This window comes from Mirounga leonina, unplaced genomic scaffold, assembly GCF_011800145.1.
Source record: "Mirounga leonina isolate KUSES-001 unplaced genomic scaffold, KU_Mleo_1.0 Mir_448, whole genome shotgun sequence".
In the NCBI taxonomy this organism is placed as follows: Eukaryota; Metazoa; Chordata; class Mammalia; order Carnivora; family Phocidae; genus Mirounga; species Mirounga leonina.
In genome coordinates this window covers 3,308,324-3,325,889 of record NW_023270758.1, presented here as the reverse complement: position 1 = coordinate 3,325,889, position 17,566 = coordinate 3,308,324, and the positions used below count along the sequence as shown (strand labels likewise).

At 42.0% G+C, this 17,566-nt stretch overlaps 1 protein-coding gene across 1 annotated transcript in view; it reads left to right on the top strand.

Moving 5' to 3' along the window:
• Positions 1-975: 975 nt before the first annotated feature.
• LOC117999173 (acyl-coenzyme A synthetase ACSM4, mitochondrial) overlaps positions 976-17,566 on the top strand; it is a 29,537-nt gene continuing 12,946 nt past the window's right edge. The window contains exons 1-5 of the mRNA XM_034988128.1: positions 976-1,330; positions 4,611-4,802; positions 8,478-8,727; positions 12,314-12,524; positions 16,771-16,978. Of these exons, the coding sequence (XP_034844019.1) occupies positions 8,527-8,727; positions 12,314-12,524; positions 16,771-16,978 (620 nt within the window). The 5' untranslated portion in view covers positions 976-1,330; positions 4,611-4,802; positions 8,478-8,526. The remainder of the gene's footprint in view (positions 1,331-4,610; positions 4,803-8,477; positions 8,728-12,313; positions 12,525-16,770; positions 16,979-17,566) is intronic.

The following is a 17,566-nucleotide window of genomic DNA, read 5'->3' as shown; positions in this document are numbered from 1 at the left end:
GCAGAAACGTCATACTTCACCAAGCTTCTTCTAGTTGTGACCAGATGGCAATTAGTATTTGAAGGTAAAATGGGTTCCTTACCAGACTGATGGAAACAATTTCATCCATCTTCCATGTCTAAATCACTTTTCATTGAAAATATTATCTAAGGAGACATGCAGTAATTCATAATGCATGTGTAGCTCCCTCTAGGTTTGCATTTGGACCCTGTCACCTATGTGTCCCCAAACACTTGATTGGCAAAGTCGAAAATACACTGTCATGATCAAGATCATGGTGCTAGATGATGTCTTACGTAAATGGAATTTCATATATCCTGACCTGACCAGAAATTATTCTGTTCTTAAGAGGAAGAAGGAAAGAAAATATAGTGTAATGGGTGTCAGTTTTTTATTTACTACGAACATTTTGGTGGGTAAACACAATTATGTTACTTTGCATTATGTCAATTTGCAGTCTGTATTTTGGAGGGGAGTGGTGCAAGCACTACAAATTACCTAATGACACTGACAAAATTGGTTTCATTCTTCATTGAGGCAGAAAGGAGAAGGAAAAGATTTCTTTGTGTCTGAGGCACCGTCACAAAGACCTGTCCCAGTCTGGAGAACAGGCTTGGCGGGACCCGAGCACCCTCAGTGCCTGCAGCTGAGCAGCCATGGCTTTGAGAATTGCAGGGATTCCCAGGGCAGCTGGCAGAGGGCGCCCGCCCATCGCCCCCGGGAAGGGGTGATTTCCCTGCGTGCCCAGCAAAGGCCAGAGGGCAGAGGGCGTGCCCTGGCCAAGGCATTGTCTGAGCCAGGGTGCCTCAGGGCAGGAAAAGCTTCTGCCGCGCCCTGAGGACCCAGCGCCCCTCCGAGAGCCAGGGCTGCATTGCCAGTAAGTTCTGCAGCCGCCCCGGGGAGAACCTGGGCCCTTTGCAGCAACTTGGTGCCTCCTGAGGTGCCACGGAGAAGCTGCCTTGTTGGCTGAGTGCTGAAGAGGGGGCTCTGGGTGGCTTCCCAGGACATGCTGGTGGGTGAGCAGCACAGTCGCTTGCATTTTCTGAGCTGTTCCCCTGGTTCATTCCTCCTTTTCCCTGAGGGTATTTGAACAAGACCTATTTTACCCAGGGATCCTTGGATTGAGGGGTCCCACGATGCCACATCAGAAATGCTGTGGTGGTTTGTTACAGATGCCGCTTGTTTCTGGGGAGAAATCCTGACCCAAATTCAGAGGAAGGGGAGCCGCATTCAGTTGGGACAGGAATACAGGCACTGCTGACTCTCAGGACCTTCTAGAAGGAGGAGCTGGGATCCCACTTCCCAGGTTCTGCTGGAACCAGAGCCCCAGGTAAAAACACAAACTGCCCTCCAGTTTGTAACCTTAAAGGGAGAAACTCTCAGGGAATTATCAGCAAATGTCGGGTTTCTTTGGAAGGAAAGAGATTTGAATGTAGGACAGAGAAGCTGTGATTAAACCTTAGGCACATTGGAGAATATCAGAGAGGCTCGGTGTTTTCAGGAGGAAAGGGGGCAATTTAGAAGGCTGTTAAGAACTAAAAGTCCATTGGAGGCATCTGGGAGTTAAAGTGTTGTGGCTTCTCATGGGTGAGTCCTGTTGGAGGAGGAGGGTGGGTGAGGATGGAGAGATGAGAATAGAGTCCTGCTAGCGGGAATAATGGAGTATCCATGTGTCAGGTCAAGTCCATGTCTTCCTGTTGGGTCCCCAGTTTATTTGGAGTGGTAGTGTGTGGGGGCTCCCCCTGCCCAAACCTCCTGCCTCTGTTTTGTGACATTTCCCGTTATGACTTACCACATTTCCCCCTTCTGAGCAAGATTTGCCTTGATGAGCAAAGTAAGTCAGTCAGAGAAGGACAAATACTATATGATTTCCGTCATTTGTGGACTTTATGAAATAAAACATATGAACAAAGAGAAGAAAAAAGAGGCTAACCAAGAAACAGACTCTTAACTATAGAAAAGAAACCGATGGTTTTCAGAGGGGAGGTGGTTGGGGGGATGGGTTCAGTAGGTGGTGGGGATTAAGTCATGCAGTTGTGATGAACGCCAGGTTTGCCTGGAAGTGTTGAGTCACTAGATTGTACACCTGAAATGAATATAACACTGTATATTAACTAATTGTAATTTAAATAAAAAAGAAGTTTCCCTGGAGGAATTTCTGACCAACAGCCAAGTTCTTTGGATTTAGTGGTTTTGCATTTCAGTGCCAGCAAAAGGCCTTTTTCTGGTTGGCATGGCTCCTCTCAGAGGGAACGTGCATCGCAGTTGTAAACGACTTAAGTGACACTTGAGGCAAAGGGAGAGTTAGAAGGGAGAAATTCTCACATACTTCCTGTGTGACGTCTGTGTCTGCTCAAGATTGAGACCAGTGAGCCAGCATCACCTCACTGGGGACAGTGTTTGTACAAAGGATTGAGTGACAGCAAGTACAGAACCAAAGCCACAGGACAATTCCAACCCATATATCGGTTCTAAACCAGGACCCTAGTCTTTAAGTAGCCAACTGAAATCTCCACTGGCACTTGTTGGACTGAAGGAAGAAAAGGGTTCTCCCTATGAAGGCAAACCCGGAGTCCTTTATGCCTCCTGGAAGTGTCCTCCCCCAGTGGCTAGGAGCAAAATATCAAATACTGCGGGAATGCACTGAATGAAATCACTGAGCACATTTGGGAACATAGAGTACACTGAAGAACATAAAGCAATAGTTAGAGAACTTGTTGCAAGAATAGGAATACTTCTGGGACATTTCAAAACTATTGTTTTTTCAAAAGAACTTTAGAACTATATGGGTTATCAGTAGTGATCTGTTATGTTGTAAATTCAGAAACCATGCATTTGGATTAGAATCAGGATTCAGTTAATAGTTTAGGTAAAAGAAAGACTTGAATTCTGAACCTTCTAAACCTCTAGAAATGCTCACAAGATCAAAATGAGGCTATTTTTTATTATGTTAATCACCATACATTACATCATTAGTTTTTGATGTAGTGTTCCATGATTCATTGTTTGCATATAACACCCACTGCTCCATGCAGAATGTGTCCAAAATGAGGCTATTTCTGAAAAGGTTATAATCCAAAGAAGTCTCCTTCTTTTGCAAGAAACTGGGATATGCAGAAAATGGCATGTTCTTTGCACAAAAGAGGTAGAAGGAGCGACAGTGAGAAAAGGAATGCAGGCCTGGTCTGGACATGTGGGGAAAGCTGTCTCCCCAGATGTTTTCTATTTCAATTTGGGAAGTATTTACCTTCTTGTCACCAGATGGTGTACTGGTCCAGTCAGGGTTTGGTGCCTTCTTTAAATATGTCCCATGGACCCAAGAGTCCATTCCCTGGGATTTGGCAGCACAAGGTTTGGTTAGCAGTATGTGATAAGGGCCTCTCAAGGGAGGTTGAAGAGAATCTCTGTGGAGGTGTCTTTTCCAATAGAGAGACTCTCCAGGTTGCAAGGTGTGATGGTCAAGGTAAGTGTCCCCTGGGAGTAGACTGTGAAAAGACTGCTCTGCTACAACATGGTTAGTTTTAATAGAAGCAACTAGATCTTTGCATTATTGAAATATATCCCCTTTTCCCACCTGTGGGTCAAAAGGGGCAGTGGTCAAATGCATGGATGTCCAGTGACTATCTCCAAGGGTGAGAGTCTGAGTTCCAAAGGGGGTGGGCTTGAGATTTAGAAGGAGTAACGGCAATGCCTTTGGCCCAGGTAGTTGGAAGATCTTTGCACATTTAGCTCATTGAGTCCCCAGTATTGCCATTATTGTATTGGACCATCTGTGAAGATAGGGGTTAGTAATGTACAATGAAAGTGTTGTAAAACTGGCCAAACATCACAAATGGGGTGAGGTCCCTGCACGGTAGAGTGGGTTTTCTGGTCACTCTGTAGTTCAAGAGGGCTCCCCTGGGAGGGATGATTTTTTGGAGAGCCTTTATTCAGTCTACCACACTGGGCTTAGCCTTGGGACTTCATTTATTAAAGGATCAAGGAGCCCTGTTGATGTCTGAGCCCATGAGAGATACTCTCTTCCGGATATCATATGGGGTACCAATGAACTCTGAAGGTGAAAAATGTCTATGTCTGATCACTGTCATCAACAAGCAACATTTAGGCAGAGACTTCACTAAACCCAATTCCTGTTGCCATCAACTGACATTCACGAAGGTACAAGCAGGCAAAGTTTATGTTCAAACCAGTCAGCAACACTGTCTCAAAATTATTTCCAAATGAGATCATGTCAGGACAGACACCTTGTAGTGGCTAGCGTATAGTCAATGCTCAATAAAAGCCAGGAGTTTGAAGGATTTCTCATAATCTAATCAATGAGTTGAGACTTGAGATATGATTCCCTTGGCTGTCTTTTGCCAGGATGCCAGGCTATATCCAGCTACGCCACAAGAGTCAAGCATGCCAATATTCCAGGCTACTTGAAAATCATGAGAGACTCTGATAATAGGCCATTGAGCAGTATGGATCTTGATATCATCAGCTCCATGGACAAGAATAATCCGCTAATGTGCTGGGGCTTAGCACTGAACCGTAAGAGGAAGTTGCTCCTGTATTTCCTCTCTCCCCTCCCAGCTGTGTCTTATAAACTGCTGTTGCTTTAACCACAGGTTGTCCAGAGAAACATCAACTCTCCTCCCACAGGATTATGATCCTCCCAACTGTGCACCAGAGACTCGGAACTACAATGGCATAGATGCCACCAAAAGAAAAGAAGGAAGGAACCAATTTTTTGGCAGATACGGAACTGAGTCTTTGTGAAGAAGCTGAAGGCCTTTCTGGATCAATAATAACATTTTCTGGTAAGGAAAAAATGCATGTGGTAACATGGAAGTGATTCTAGTAAATGAGAAGTTGTAAGAGTGTGTTTAAATGTAGAGAACAGAGCACTAAGAGTCCCATCGTCTTGCCATAATTGGATAACTGCTGATTCAACCCTGGATAAATGTCCGTTTGACAGGAAAATGGACTGTTCTACTTTACAAAGGTTGATAGAAATATAGCAAAAATCTGTGATAGCATTTCCTTGCATTGGCTTTGAAGACAACAAATGCAGGCTGGAATTTGTGCTGCATGCTCCATGAACGGCTTTTGTTATTTATTTCCCTCTCACCGCCTCAGTCACTTTATAGGTAAAACAAAATGCCTGGGGGTGCCTGGGTGGCTCACTCTGTTAAGTGCCTGGACTTTTGATTTTGGCTCAGGTCACGATCTCAGGGTTATGATCTCAGAATTGTGAGATCAAGCCCCACATCGGGCTTGTCAGCCTAGCCTAGGGCCCGCTTAGGATTCTCTCTCTCCTCCCTCTGCCCCCCCCATCCCACTCCACTCATGCTCTCTTTTGCTCTCTCTCTCTCTCAAAAAATTTAAAACAAAATGCCTGCCTCCGAAGCGTGTTGAGATAATGAAACAAGATACTGCATAAAAAACACAGTGCTGAGTGCACACCAATTGCTCAAACATCTTTCCACTGGTAAAGTTTCCCTTAACACACTGGAAATCACTAAGACTTTAGAAATCACCTACTTAAATTCTCTCACTTTTACAGATATCTTTGGGAAATATTTTGTTAAACATGTGTATATATAAATTTCTACTTAGATAATGTCTTGACCTAAAAGAGTCAGTGATTCTCAGATTTGACCCTGGAATCATATGAACTTCCCACAGGATCCAAAGTCAGGAAATGGCTGTGTTCAATGCAAAATGGCGGATCTTCAGAGTTTCATGGTCTCCATAAAGGCCTATCTGTACAAATTTACCCAGAAAATCAATCGTAGACCAAAGAGATAGAAAGAAGAAATGTTACTGGCAAAAAAATTTTACAGTTTAATTGAAAAATCCTACTCTGTGATATCTTGATTAGTATTTTATTAGTAATGATTGTTTGCATGTGTAAGACCTATTCACTGATTATGCACATAATGCAGATAATGCTGAAGTGTATATTCAGATTAGATCTATTTTATGATATTTAGTTTTAGATTTATTGGCATGTTAATTTGATGATATGGCAAATTTATCTATGGAGGTATGGGAAATCAGAACAACTCATGAAAACATCATTTTTCAGTTTGGAGGAGAAAAGGAAGGAGATTTGCATTAAAAACTATCTGCTCTATTATCTGCGCTATTCTCCTTAGGAAGCAAGAATGTTCCAGGTGTCCCATGTTTTGATAATCTTTCCAATTGATCATTAAACTGGGACCAAGAAAGGTCAAAATGATGGAAGTGAAGACTAGAATGCTTCAGACTGATGGGGGCTGAATTCAACCCCAAGAGCCAGGAGCACAGTGACAGGGCATTAAAAGAGGCAAAAATAAGCCACCAAAATATTGGTGGCTCCAATCCAATAGCTTTTCTAGTTTCTTTGGATATCAAACAGTGAAAGCCTTCTGCCATAAACAGTTGTGAAGTTTGATTTTTAACGTGCAATGTTTACTGAGTCCTAGCTACCCACCAGGCACTGTGCTAAGGTGCTCACTTAAACCCCACAATTAACCAATGAAGAAGATACTACCATTACTCTTATTGCACAGATGAAATGGAACTTGGAGATACTAAGCAACTTGGCAAAGGGCATCCAGAGAGGCAAGTGTGGATGCAAGTATGTGTGTTGCATATGTGCATACACACACGTGCACACGTGTGTGTGTGTGTGTGTGTGTGTGTGTGTGTTTAGGAGAGAAGTTGAGTCTCACTTTCAGCAAAATGCTAAATCATAAGCATGGCCCCCACTACTTTCCCTCTCCCCACCCTTCTCTCCTCTTGCTACCTCCACCATACTTGCCCAGGTGGTCCCTCTTCTTTCTTCCTTGACATAATGGAGAATTTAATACCAATGGTATGGCCAGAAATAGCTCTTCCTGGGCTACAGTAAATTGCATTTGCACCAAATGGGCCTCTTGCTTCTCCAGACGTCACTCTGAGCAGTAAAGAAGGCTTGACAACAACAATGAGGGGATGGTACACCCTGCACCCTTTGTTCTGCTGTTTATGTTATCACCATGCGGCAGACTCAGGCACCCTTTGCACCTGCGGAGTTTTCCATCCCATACAAGGCAACTAAGTAGGACTGGAAGGCAAAAAGATAAGGGTATTCATCTTCAGCAAGAAACCCTTATTGAAGAAGGCAACACAAAGGAGGCTGAATAGCAGAGAGGTTGAGTACGCAAGCTCTGAGGTCAGGCCATACAGGTGGAAACCTGGCCTCTGCCACTATGAGATGGATGACCTTGGTCAAGTTGCTTAAGTCTACAGAGGTCTCAGTTTTCCCATCTGTAAAATAGAGATAATAATGGCACCAACCTCACAAGCTTGTCATGAATGCTAAATGATATCAGGAATGCAGAATGCCTGGTCTACAGCAAGCACTGAAAAACACTGGCTTCTGTTATCGAAGACAGCTCTGTAAGTCATGTTAAGTAATAAGAATGAAATACACAGGCTCTACCCACACCATCTAGGTAGGTTAGGGAGACAAGGCACATATATTGAAAACAATTAATAATATAAGGTAGAAAACTGTCACGTGAGGAATACTGGTGCATATTATAGAAATTCAGAGGAGGAAATAACAGTATTATTTAAAAAAAAAGTTAAATTACAGATGGCAGTAGGAAGGTGACTTTACCAATGTCACAAAGCTAGTTTTGAAGGAGTCCAGAGTAAAGTCCAGGTCTCCTGATTCATGAAGTAAAACTATTTCATGAACCTAAGCCACTAGGGTACTAATGAAAATAATCTTAACAAAAGCATTAGTTAACACTTTGAAGGTACTGTCTACATGCTGGGCATTTTACACACATTATCTTATTAAATCCTCATAATAACCCTAGGAGACAGATATTATATTCCTCCCCCATTTTACAGATGAGAAAATTGAGGTGCATGAAGGGTAAGTGATTTCTTAATCACTTAAAGTTGCTGAGCCAGGACTTAAGGTTCCTAACCAATTATAATGAAGAACTGAGGGGAAAGGAAGGCAGGGAAGCCGGAAGGAAGGGGAATGACAGACTAAATCCTAGAGCTAGAAATGGACATTCAAGAAAAGTGAGTGGACTGCTTTTACTGGAAGAGTAAATTCAAGGAGAGGAGTTAGAAAATATAGTAGAATCGAGTATGAAGCAGACAGAAGCAGGGCTTGAATGTCCATTGTGGCAGCAAATACTCTGTCTATTGTTTGGTTGGGGGAGAGGGTAGGGACAGAAGATGGGAGCTTGACAGTTCTATAGTTGTTAGTTTTGTTTTGTTTTGTTTTGTTTTTAAGAATAATCTGATCATAGACAGAATGAAGAGGAAGAGGCCCGTGGCAGGGAGACTGGTGAGGGCTGACTGCCACAGCTCCAAAGAAGAATGGGTCTTTGCCAGGTGTTCCCCAACTTCCTGGGGGGGGGGCACACAGCCACAATCCACTTCCCAATCTCACCACAGAGCATCCAAAGAAACTAACGCTCTCCACTCATCTCTCCCCACAGGCTGCAGAACTTCCACATCCATATCAGTTGACAAAGCCCTTTGGGAATCATGATGATTTTTTTCCGATACCAGACATTCAGATTCATCTGGCTTGCCAAGCCAACTGGCCGGTACCTTCACAAAGATCATCAGCTTTGGGCGCCTCTGACTCTTGCTGACTTTGAAGCCATAAATCGCTGTGAGAAGTCACTGCCTAAGAACTTTAACTTTGCTGGGGATGTGCTGGACCAGTGGTCCCAAAAGGAGAAGGTATGACATGACAGGCTTCTATTAGATGCTTGGCATCCACGTATATCTCAGGCTTCCATTTCCTTGTTCCGTGGTCCATTTGCCACTCTTAATTCAGTTCTTTCATCCCTCTTGGTTACCTTTGTTTGTTTTCCCCTTGCCCTCCACTCTCCCCAGGCAAGATCTTTAATCCACAACTCCACATGCTGTCTTTCTCTGGATCCTCCTCAGTCCCCCTTATGGTGATTACTTAGAGAGTCCTGCCTCTTTTCCTTCATTTTCTCCAAGTCCCATGCAGCAGCTCTTTGCTCTCCATTCATCGGTTTGGGCTGGTCACAGGCTTATCCAAAAAGCAGTAATTTGAGCTTTTTTTTTTTTTAATTTATTCATTTTTTAATTTTTTTTATTATGTTCAGTTAGCCACTGTATAGTACATCATTAGTTTTTGATGTAGTGTTCAGTGATTCATTAGTTGCATGTAACACCCAGTGCTCATCACAATATGTACTCTCCTTAATACCCATCACCCTGTTACCCCATCCCTGCACCCTCCTCCCCTCTGAAACCCTCAGTTTGTTTCCCAGGATCCATAGTTTCTCATGGTTCGTCTCCCTCTCTGATTTCTCCCCCTTCAGATTTCCCTCCCTTCCCCTATGGTCCTCCGTGCTCTCGTTTATGTTCCACATATGAGTGAAATGATATGATAATTGTCTTTCTCTGCTTGACTTACTTCACTTAGCATAATCCCCTCCAGTTCCATCCATGTCAATGCAAATGGTGGGGATTCATCCTTTCTGATGGCTTAATAATATTCCATTGTATATATGTACCACATCTTGTTTATCCATTCATCTGTTGAAAGGCATCCCTGCTCCTTCCACAGTTTGGCTATTGTGGACATTGCTACTATTTTAAAATAATAGTCATCACTGGCGTGATTAGGAGAGAATCCAACATTGAAAAGAATAAAGCAAAAAGCCTTGAGTGTTTGCAGTGTAGCCACAGGTCAAATCCCTGCTTACTGACCCCACCCCATGCCGGGCACTGAGCTAGATACTTACCTATCAGTGCTTACCAAAATTCACTGCAAGGACCTGTGCCTCAGAAGATATACAGGGTTTCAAATAATGTTGAATCAATCTTTCCTATTAAACTGAGAGGACAGTCTTCCTTTAAGTCCATTTACATCTTTAACAGCTCTCTTATACTTGCTAAATTCTCTTTTGAACAGAAGAGCAGGTAGAAGTTGAAAATCTCTGGGCGTATTTTGTTTTTAATATATTTATTTTTCAGTAAGCTATTTTTAACAAATGGTACTGGTTCTCCAATTATGGTGATGAGTAAATACATTTTCCTTCTTAAGTAAATGTGTACAAGAAAAGTGAGTGAATGTAAAGAAAAATACAAAGAACAATAACACAGGTGTGGGGAGGGGGTGGGGGGATGGGTTAGTCCAGCGATGGGTATTAAGGAGGGCACGTATTGAATGGAGCACTGGGTGTTATACGCTAACAATGAATCATGGAACACTATATCAAAACCTAATGATGTATGGTGCCCAACATAATAAATAAAATAAAATAAAATAAAATAAAATAGAATAAAATAAAATAAAATAAAATAAATAAAATAAAAAATAATAAAATAAAATAAAAAGAAAGAAAGAATGAATGAAAAGATAAGCCACAGACTTGGAAACCATATTTGTAGAACAGATATCAGATAAGGGACTTGTATCCAGACTATATCCTTAAGTCTCAAAATTCATTAATAAGAAAATAAACCAATACATGAGCAAAAGAGTTGAATCACCACTTCATTAGAGCACACGTAAAGATGCTTAACATCAGCGGTCGTTAGGGAAATGCAAGTTAAAGTCACAATTATACTACTGCATACTTCTGAAAATGCTAAAAAGGGTGACCATGTCAAGTGTTAGCAACTGTAACTATTTAACTGTTGGTGCAAATGTAAAATGATACAGCTACTTTTGGGCGCCTGGGTGGATCAGTTGGTTAAGCGACTGCCTTTGGCTCAGGTCATGATCCTGGAGTCCCGGGATCGAGTCCCGCATCCGGCTCCATGCTCGGCAGGGAGTCTGCTTCTCCCTCTGACCCTCCCCTGTCTCATGTGCTCTCTGTCTCTCTCATTCTCTCTGTCTCAGATAAATAAATAAAATCTTTAAAAAAAAAAAAAAATTGGGGCGCCTGGGTGGCTCAGTCGTTAACCATCTGCCTTCAGCTCAGGTCATGATCCCAGGGTCCTGGGATCGAGTCCCACGTTGGGCTCTCTGCTCAGCGGAGAGCCTGCTTCTCCCTCTCCCACTCCCCCTGCTTGTGTTCCCTCTCTCGCTGTGTCTCTCCCTGTCAAATAAATAAAATCTTTAAAAAAAAAAAATGATACAGCCACTTTAGAAAACAGTTTGGAAGTTAAAGTAAAAGTGTTAAACCCACAAAAAAACAAAACAAAACAAAACAAAACAAAAAAAACAATAGCACAGGTGTAGACAGATCTAGCAAAAATAGTGATACTCCAATGACTAAAGATTGAGGAATACTGACCTATATTATTTCATCAAATCCCCATCACCAACCTGGGGGGTTGCAGATAAGGAAATTAACCTCAGAGAAGTTAAGCTCCTTATCCAAGGTCACCAGTCCCAAGGGTACAGGAAGCAGCCCCTGATCTTAGGGGGCTTATACCCACAGGGGCAGGGCCTATGATACAGTGTAATGGAGTCATCTGGCATTTGAGCACCCTGCTGCAGAAACACAGAGAAGTCAGAGAGGAGAAAAAGAGGAGCCTGAGGAAACCTTCACAGAGGAAGTAAAATGGAAATTGAGTTTTGAAATAGTTTCCAACCAGGAAAGGTAAAAGGAGCATTCCAGATATTCCAGATAGGGGAAGAAAGGAGGAGTAAATTTTTTTCCCAGGTAACACATAAAGCAAAGAGGTTTTGCAGCATAGACAGTGTACTCTGTAGAATCATATGAGAAGTTTCCTCCGAAATCAGTCCCTTGATGAACCTCCCCCAGAGGACCCAGCATCTTGTTCTTTGTTACCTATGAAACCCATACTTCAGCCTTTTGGGTTAAAAAAAAAAATGTTAAGTTCCTAATCAACCTTAATACAAAAATTGGGGTTATTTGGATGGAACAGAATCTAACTTAATCAAGAAAAAAAATTTATTGGACATGGGAGCGCTCATAAAACTGGGTTGCAAACTGGACAGTCAGTCTCAGCAAGACCAGGGAACCAGGACAGCTTCCTGGGGATATGTAAGCACCAAAGGCCCATACACAGGTTTTTTTCCAACCATATTCTATCTTTTGGTTCTTCTCAGAAAACTCAAAGTCCGAGAGAGAAGGTCTGACTCGCCCAACGTGGGTCACATGCCACCCACTGCTGGGTGGACAACTACCCTGATGGGTTGTCTCACCTAGGCTGTATTCGATAGGAGAGGAGTAGTTCCACCAAAGACAAACTGGGGTGCTATTACCAGAGTCCACCAGCGTGGGTGCTGAGGGGAAGTAATGGCAGATGTGTCCCATCTATTTGGTAGACCAGTCATGTAAGCTTTCTTTCTTTCCCATGTGCCCATGGCCAGACAGGAGAGAGACCAGCCAACCCAGCCCTGTGGTGGGTGAATGGCAAAGGGGACGAAGTGAAATGGAGCTTTGAAGAACTGGGCTTCTTGTCCCGAAAGGCTGCCAATGTACTCACCAAGCCCTGCGGCCTAAAGAGAGGAGACCGAGTGGCCGTGATCCTGCCCCGTATCCCAGAGTGGTGGCTTATAAATGTGGCTTGTATGCGAACAGGTCAGTGCCAATATTTAACACTTCCTTTTAAAAAAAGATTTATTTGGGCGCCTGGGTGGCTCAGTCGTTAAGCGTGTGCCTTTGGCTCAGGTCATGATCCCAGGGTGCTGGGACTGAGCCCCACGTCAGACTCCCTGCTCCGTGGGAAGTCTGCTTCTCCCTCTCCCACTCCCCCTGCTTGTGTTCCTTCTCTCACTGTGTCTCTCTCTGTCAAATAAATAAATAAAATCTTAAAAATATATATATTTATTTATTCATTTATTCATTTTATTCACATGCAAGTGTGCATGTGTAGGCAGGGGGAGGGGAGGGAGAGGGAGAAAGAATCTCAAGCAGACCCTGCACTGAGCACAGAGCCAGACTTGGGACTCCACCTCACCACCCTGAGCTCATGACCTGAGCAGAAACCAAGGGTCAGATACTCAACCGACTGTGCCACCGGGTGCCCCAATATTTAACATTTCTAAATCATGCAGAAACAGAATGAAATTTGAGGTTTTTCTGAATTGTTACGCTTACAAAGAACAGAAAAATAAGAGTTGAGATGAAGAACAACCATGATGGAATAATAATAACAACTATTATTATTAAGAGGTGGGTATTGCAAAAAAAAAAAAAAAAAGAGGTTTGCAGGAGAAGAAACTGAGGTTCAGAGATGTTAAGAACTTGTCCGAAGTCACACAGCTAGAAAGCTATGCAGTTGGGATGTATTTATTTATTTTTAAAGATTTTATTTATTTGTTTTTTTGAGAGAGAGGGGAGAGGGGCAGAGGCAGAGGGAAAGAGAGATCTCAGCATGGAGCCTGATGGAGGGCTTGATCCCACAACTGTGAGATCAGGATCTGAGCTGAAATCAAGAGTCAGACGCTTAACCAACTGAGCCACCCAGGCGCCCCGCAATTGGGATTTAAACACAAAGCTCTATCAAAGCAAGTGTGGATAATAATGCCTCTTGGCAGAGCTGGTTATGATGTATTTATCTAGATGATCCAGAATTTACTTTCTTGAATATATTTGGATTCTCCCTGATATGAAAATACTAAAGGAAGAAAAAGCATTTTTTTTTTTTTTTTTTTTTTGAAAAAGCGTTTTAGAATGTAAGGACTTAGGGGCGCCTGGGTGGCTCAGTCATTAAGCATCTGCCTTCGGCTCAGGTCATGATCCCAGGGTCCTTGGATCGAGCCCCGCATCGGGCTCCCTGCTCCCCGGGAAGCCTGCTTCTCCCACTCCCCCTGCTTGTCCTCCCTCTCTCACTGTGTCTCTCTCTGTCAAATAAATAAATAAAATCTTTTAAAAAAAATTGTTTTTAAATTAAAAAAAAAAGAATGTAAGGATTTATAAGAATATGACTGTGGATCCCAGTTGGAAAACCTCTGCCTCTTTCTAGGCAAAAAGATTAATGTATTCAATGACACATTTTCTACCGAAACAGTAATTTATAATATACCCCAAATAAAAATTCCACAGTATTGTTTTCCCCTCTAGGACAGAGGTTGGCAAAAACCATGGCCTATGGGTTGGCCACCTATTTTCATAAATAAAGTTTTAAAGTTTTAGTGGGATACAGTCATGCTTGCTCATTTACATATTGTCTATGGCTCTTTTTGCTCCACAACAACAGAATTATTAATTGAGACAGAGATGGAATGGCCCACAAAGCCTAAGATATTTACTATCTGGCCCTTTACTGAAAAAGTTTGCCAATTCCTACTCCAGAGCATGATATAAATGTTTATAAATCAATTAAAAATAAATAAGAATACCAAAGGAAAAACTGTAGAGAACACAAAGATGTTTGTTACAATATCATTAATAAGAGAAAAAAAATGGAAACAACTATATAGAAATGATTAAATAAATCATGACTTAGCTAACAAAGTTTAGTAGAGGTATATTCACTGCTGGTTGAAATGATGATACCTCAACCTGATGGGATATCATTAAAAAGACCAATTATAAGGATTTCATAATGGTGTTGAGAAATGATCTTACTGCCAATATTAAATTTTTTAAAAAGCAATAGATAAAATTCTTTTTGCTTTCAGTATAAAAAGAAACTTGGAAATGTGAAACCAATTGTGGGTTGAAAGGAGATTAAAAGTGGTTTGTCATTAAAAATGTACTCAACATTACTTAACATAATTTAAGCAATTTGGGAAATGCCAAGATTAAAAACGAACCCATAAGCTGAATGGTCAAAACATTCAGTTAATTAAATGTTAAGCAAGCAGCTGAGGATTGTTTTCTAATTCAGAGTTATTAAATCTTCTGAGTGAATACTGAGATGCTTTGTATTGTACCATGTGGCAAAATATTTTGCTTTTGCTGTAAAGTGTATACGGTCTGAAATCCACCAGACGAGAACTTTTCCTTAATCCCCACTCTATCCACTGAACACATTCATATCACAAATCTACTAAGAGTACTAATAATTTCTGAGCCATTAAGAACAAGTGTTTGTGGGATGACTGGATGGCTCAGTCGGATAAGCGTCTGCCTTCGGCTCAGGTCATGATCCCAGGGGCCTGGGATCGAATCCCGCATCCGCTGCTCAAGCCTGCTTCTCCCTCTTGCCTACCGCTCCCCCTACTTGTGCTCTCTCTCTCTAACAAATAAAGTAATAATCTTAAAAAAAAAAAAAAGAGCAAGTGTTTGCAAAATAAGTATTTTTATATAGAGTGTACTATCTGAGATCCAGTTAGGTATTTTCTTAATTAACTTCCTTAATGTCATATATACATATATATATATTCATTTTACCAAGAGGTGATGACAGGTGAGAGGTTTTAAGATATACACAATGAGTATAGTCTCCTTTCTAGGAATTCAAATCCACATCTCCCCATTTCACTGACTAGGAAACTCACCAAGAAATGAGCACGGGTCTTGGGAGTCTAGGAGATGTATCTTTGAATCCTGGTTCTGCCGCTTACTGACTTTGTGACCCTTGAGCTCATTGTCATCTATATACTGGGGTTGATTTTGAGTGAGATAGCAGACACATAATAAGTGCTCAATAAATGGTAGTGGCTATTTGTGATGCCTTACATACAGTTCTCTTTCCTTCACTGATTCACTTTAGAAAGAGCAAACCACCTTCCCTCTGTCTTTCATCTAATTCTCCCATATATGCTCTTCTCATAAGGAACTGGTATTTTAAAATCAGGCCCATCTCAGGCCAGTGTTTAGAATGGAGTGAAAAGTGGGATAAACTAAGCATCTCCAAAGGAGTGTAGGCAAACTTTGACGATTCCAAACCACTGGGAAGACCCAGGTTTGAGGGTTGACTCTGCCACTCACTGGCTATGACTCAATCTCATATTCCAACAGCATGGACCTACATGGCTGCTTAGGACAGTGGCCTCCAGGCTCTTCTGATCACATAATCTATCAATAAAGTTATTTGGGATACACATCCTCCCATCTGGGTATAATTATTGTTCTTCTGTACAATAGAGCGTGCATATTATAAAATATATATAAAAAGATTAAAACATAAAGAATACTATTATCTCAAAATTTTTTTAAATTCTAATTTTTCTTCTCATCTTCAGTGGATTACCTTGCAGAACTCACTTTGGAGACCATGGGTTCAGAAGATTGAGTAAGATAATGTTCCTGAAAATTTCTAATGAGCTGTAAAGTGTTATTTAAGTACTACATAATGATGATTCAAATGTCCCACAAAAATGTTACATAATAATAGCCCACCATTATAATGCCTACTATATGCCAGACACTTACTATTATTTTCCCCATTTTACAGATAAGGAAAGGAAGGCACAGAGAGATCAAGTAACATGCTCAAGGTCAAAAGCTAATAAGTCACAAGGACAGAATTAGACCCAAGGACTATCAGACTGAAGCCACTGCTCTAAGGATCTCCCAGTGACCAGGGTCCTGTGGGGACCAAGACAGGAGTAGCCAAAGGCTGTATTCCCCACCCAAGCACAAAGCCTGTTTCCATAGTCCATAATCTCACCTAAGGGACAAGAGTTCTGTTTCAGGGGCGCCTGGGTGGCTCAGTTGTTAAGTGTCTGCCTTCGGCTCAGGCCATGATCCCAGGCTCCTGGGATCGAGCCCCGCATCGGGCTCCCTGCTCGGAGGGAAGCCTGCTTCTCCCTCTCCTACTCCCCCTGCTTGTGTTCCCTCTCTCGCTGTCTCTCTCTGTGTCAAATAAATAAATAAAAATCTTAGAAAAAAAAAAAAAGTTCTGTTTCAGCTCAGAGCTTTCTCTCTTTCCCAGGGCTGGTCTTCATGCCAGGAACAACCCAGCTGAGAGCAAAAGACATTCTCTATCGGCTGCGAGCATCCAAGGCCAAGTGTATTGTGGCCAGTGAGGAGGTGGTCCCGGCAGTGGAGTCCATTGTGTCAGAATGTCCCGACTTGAAGACCAAACTCCTGGTGTCTCCATGCAGCCAGAACGGGTGGCTCAGCTTCCAGGAATTATTTCAGTGAGTGTTTTCTTCTGCCTCATCTGCAGTACCAGCGGTAACATCAATTGCAACTAACTATATCTCAGAGTCTCCTTGCCTCCAAGGACTTAGCAATACTGTCTGTTGATCCAGACTCCTTCCCATAAAAGAATCACCTAATAGAAGATTTGACTTGGAGGATGAAGGAGGGAGTCAAGGTTGATCTGCTTTTTAACATGGGTGACTGAATGGGTGGGTAGTATCAGCTGGAGAAAGAATTTAAAGTTGGACATATTAAGATTGAGGGGTCTGTGAACATCCAAATGTCTAGCAGGTGGTAGATACATGAGTCTCAGACTCAAGGACTTAAGATACAAATCTGGAAGTCATCAACATATAATCAGTTCTGAAAAATACAGAAATATAAAACTGAGGTGTCCAAAGAAAGTCAGTCAGACAATGACATCATTAATTGAAAATCTCCTTATCACCCACAGATTATAATGTGTCCTCTTTTGGTAAAAGAAAAAAGAAATTTAAAGTCTTACATTAAAGGTTTCCACACTGGATTGAGAAGCATTAAATAGTGGTTTTTTTCCCCACAGTATTAGATATTGTGAAGAAATC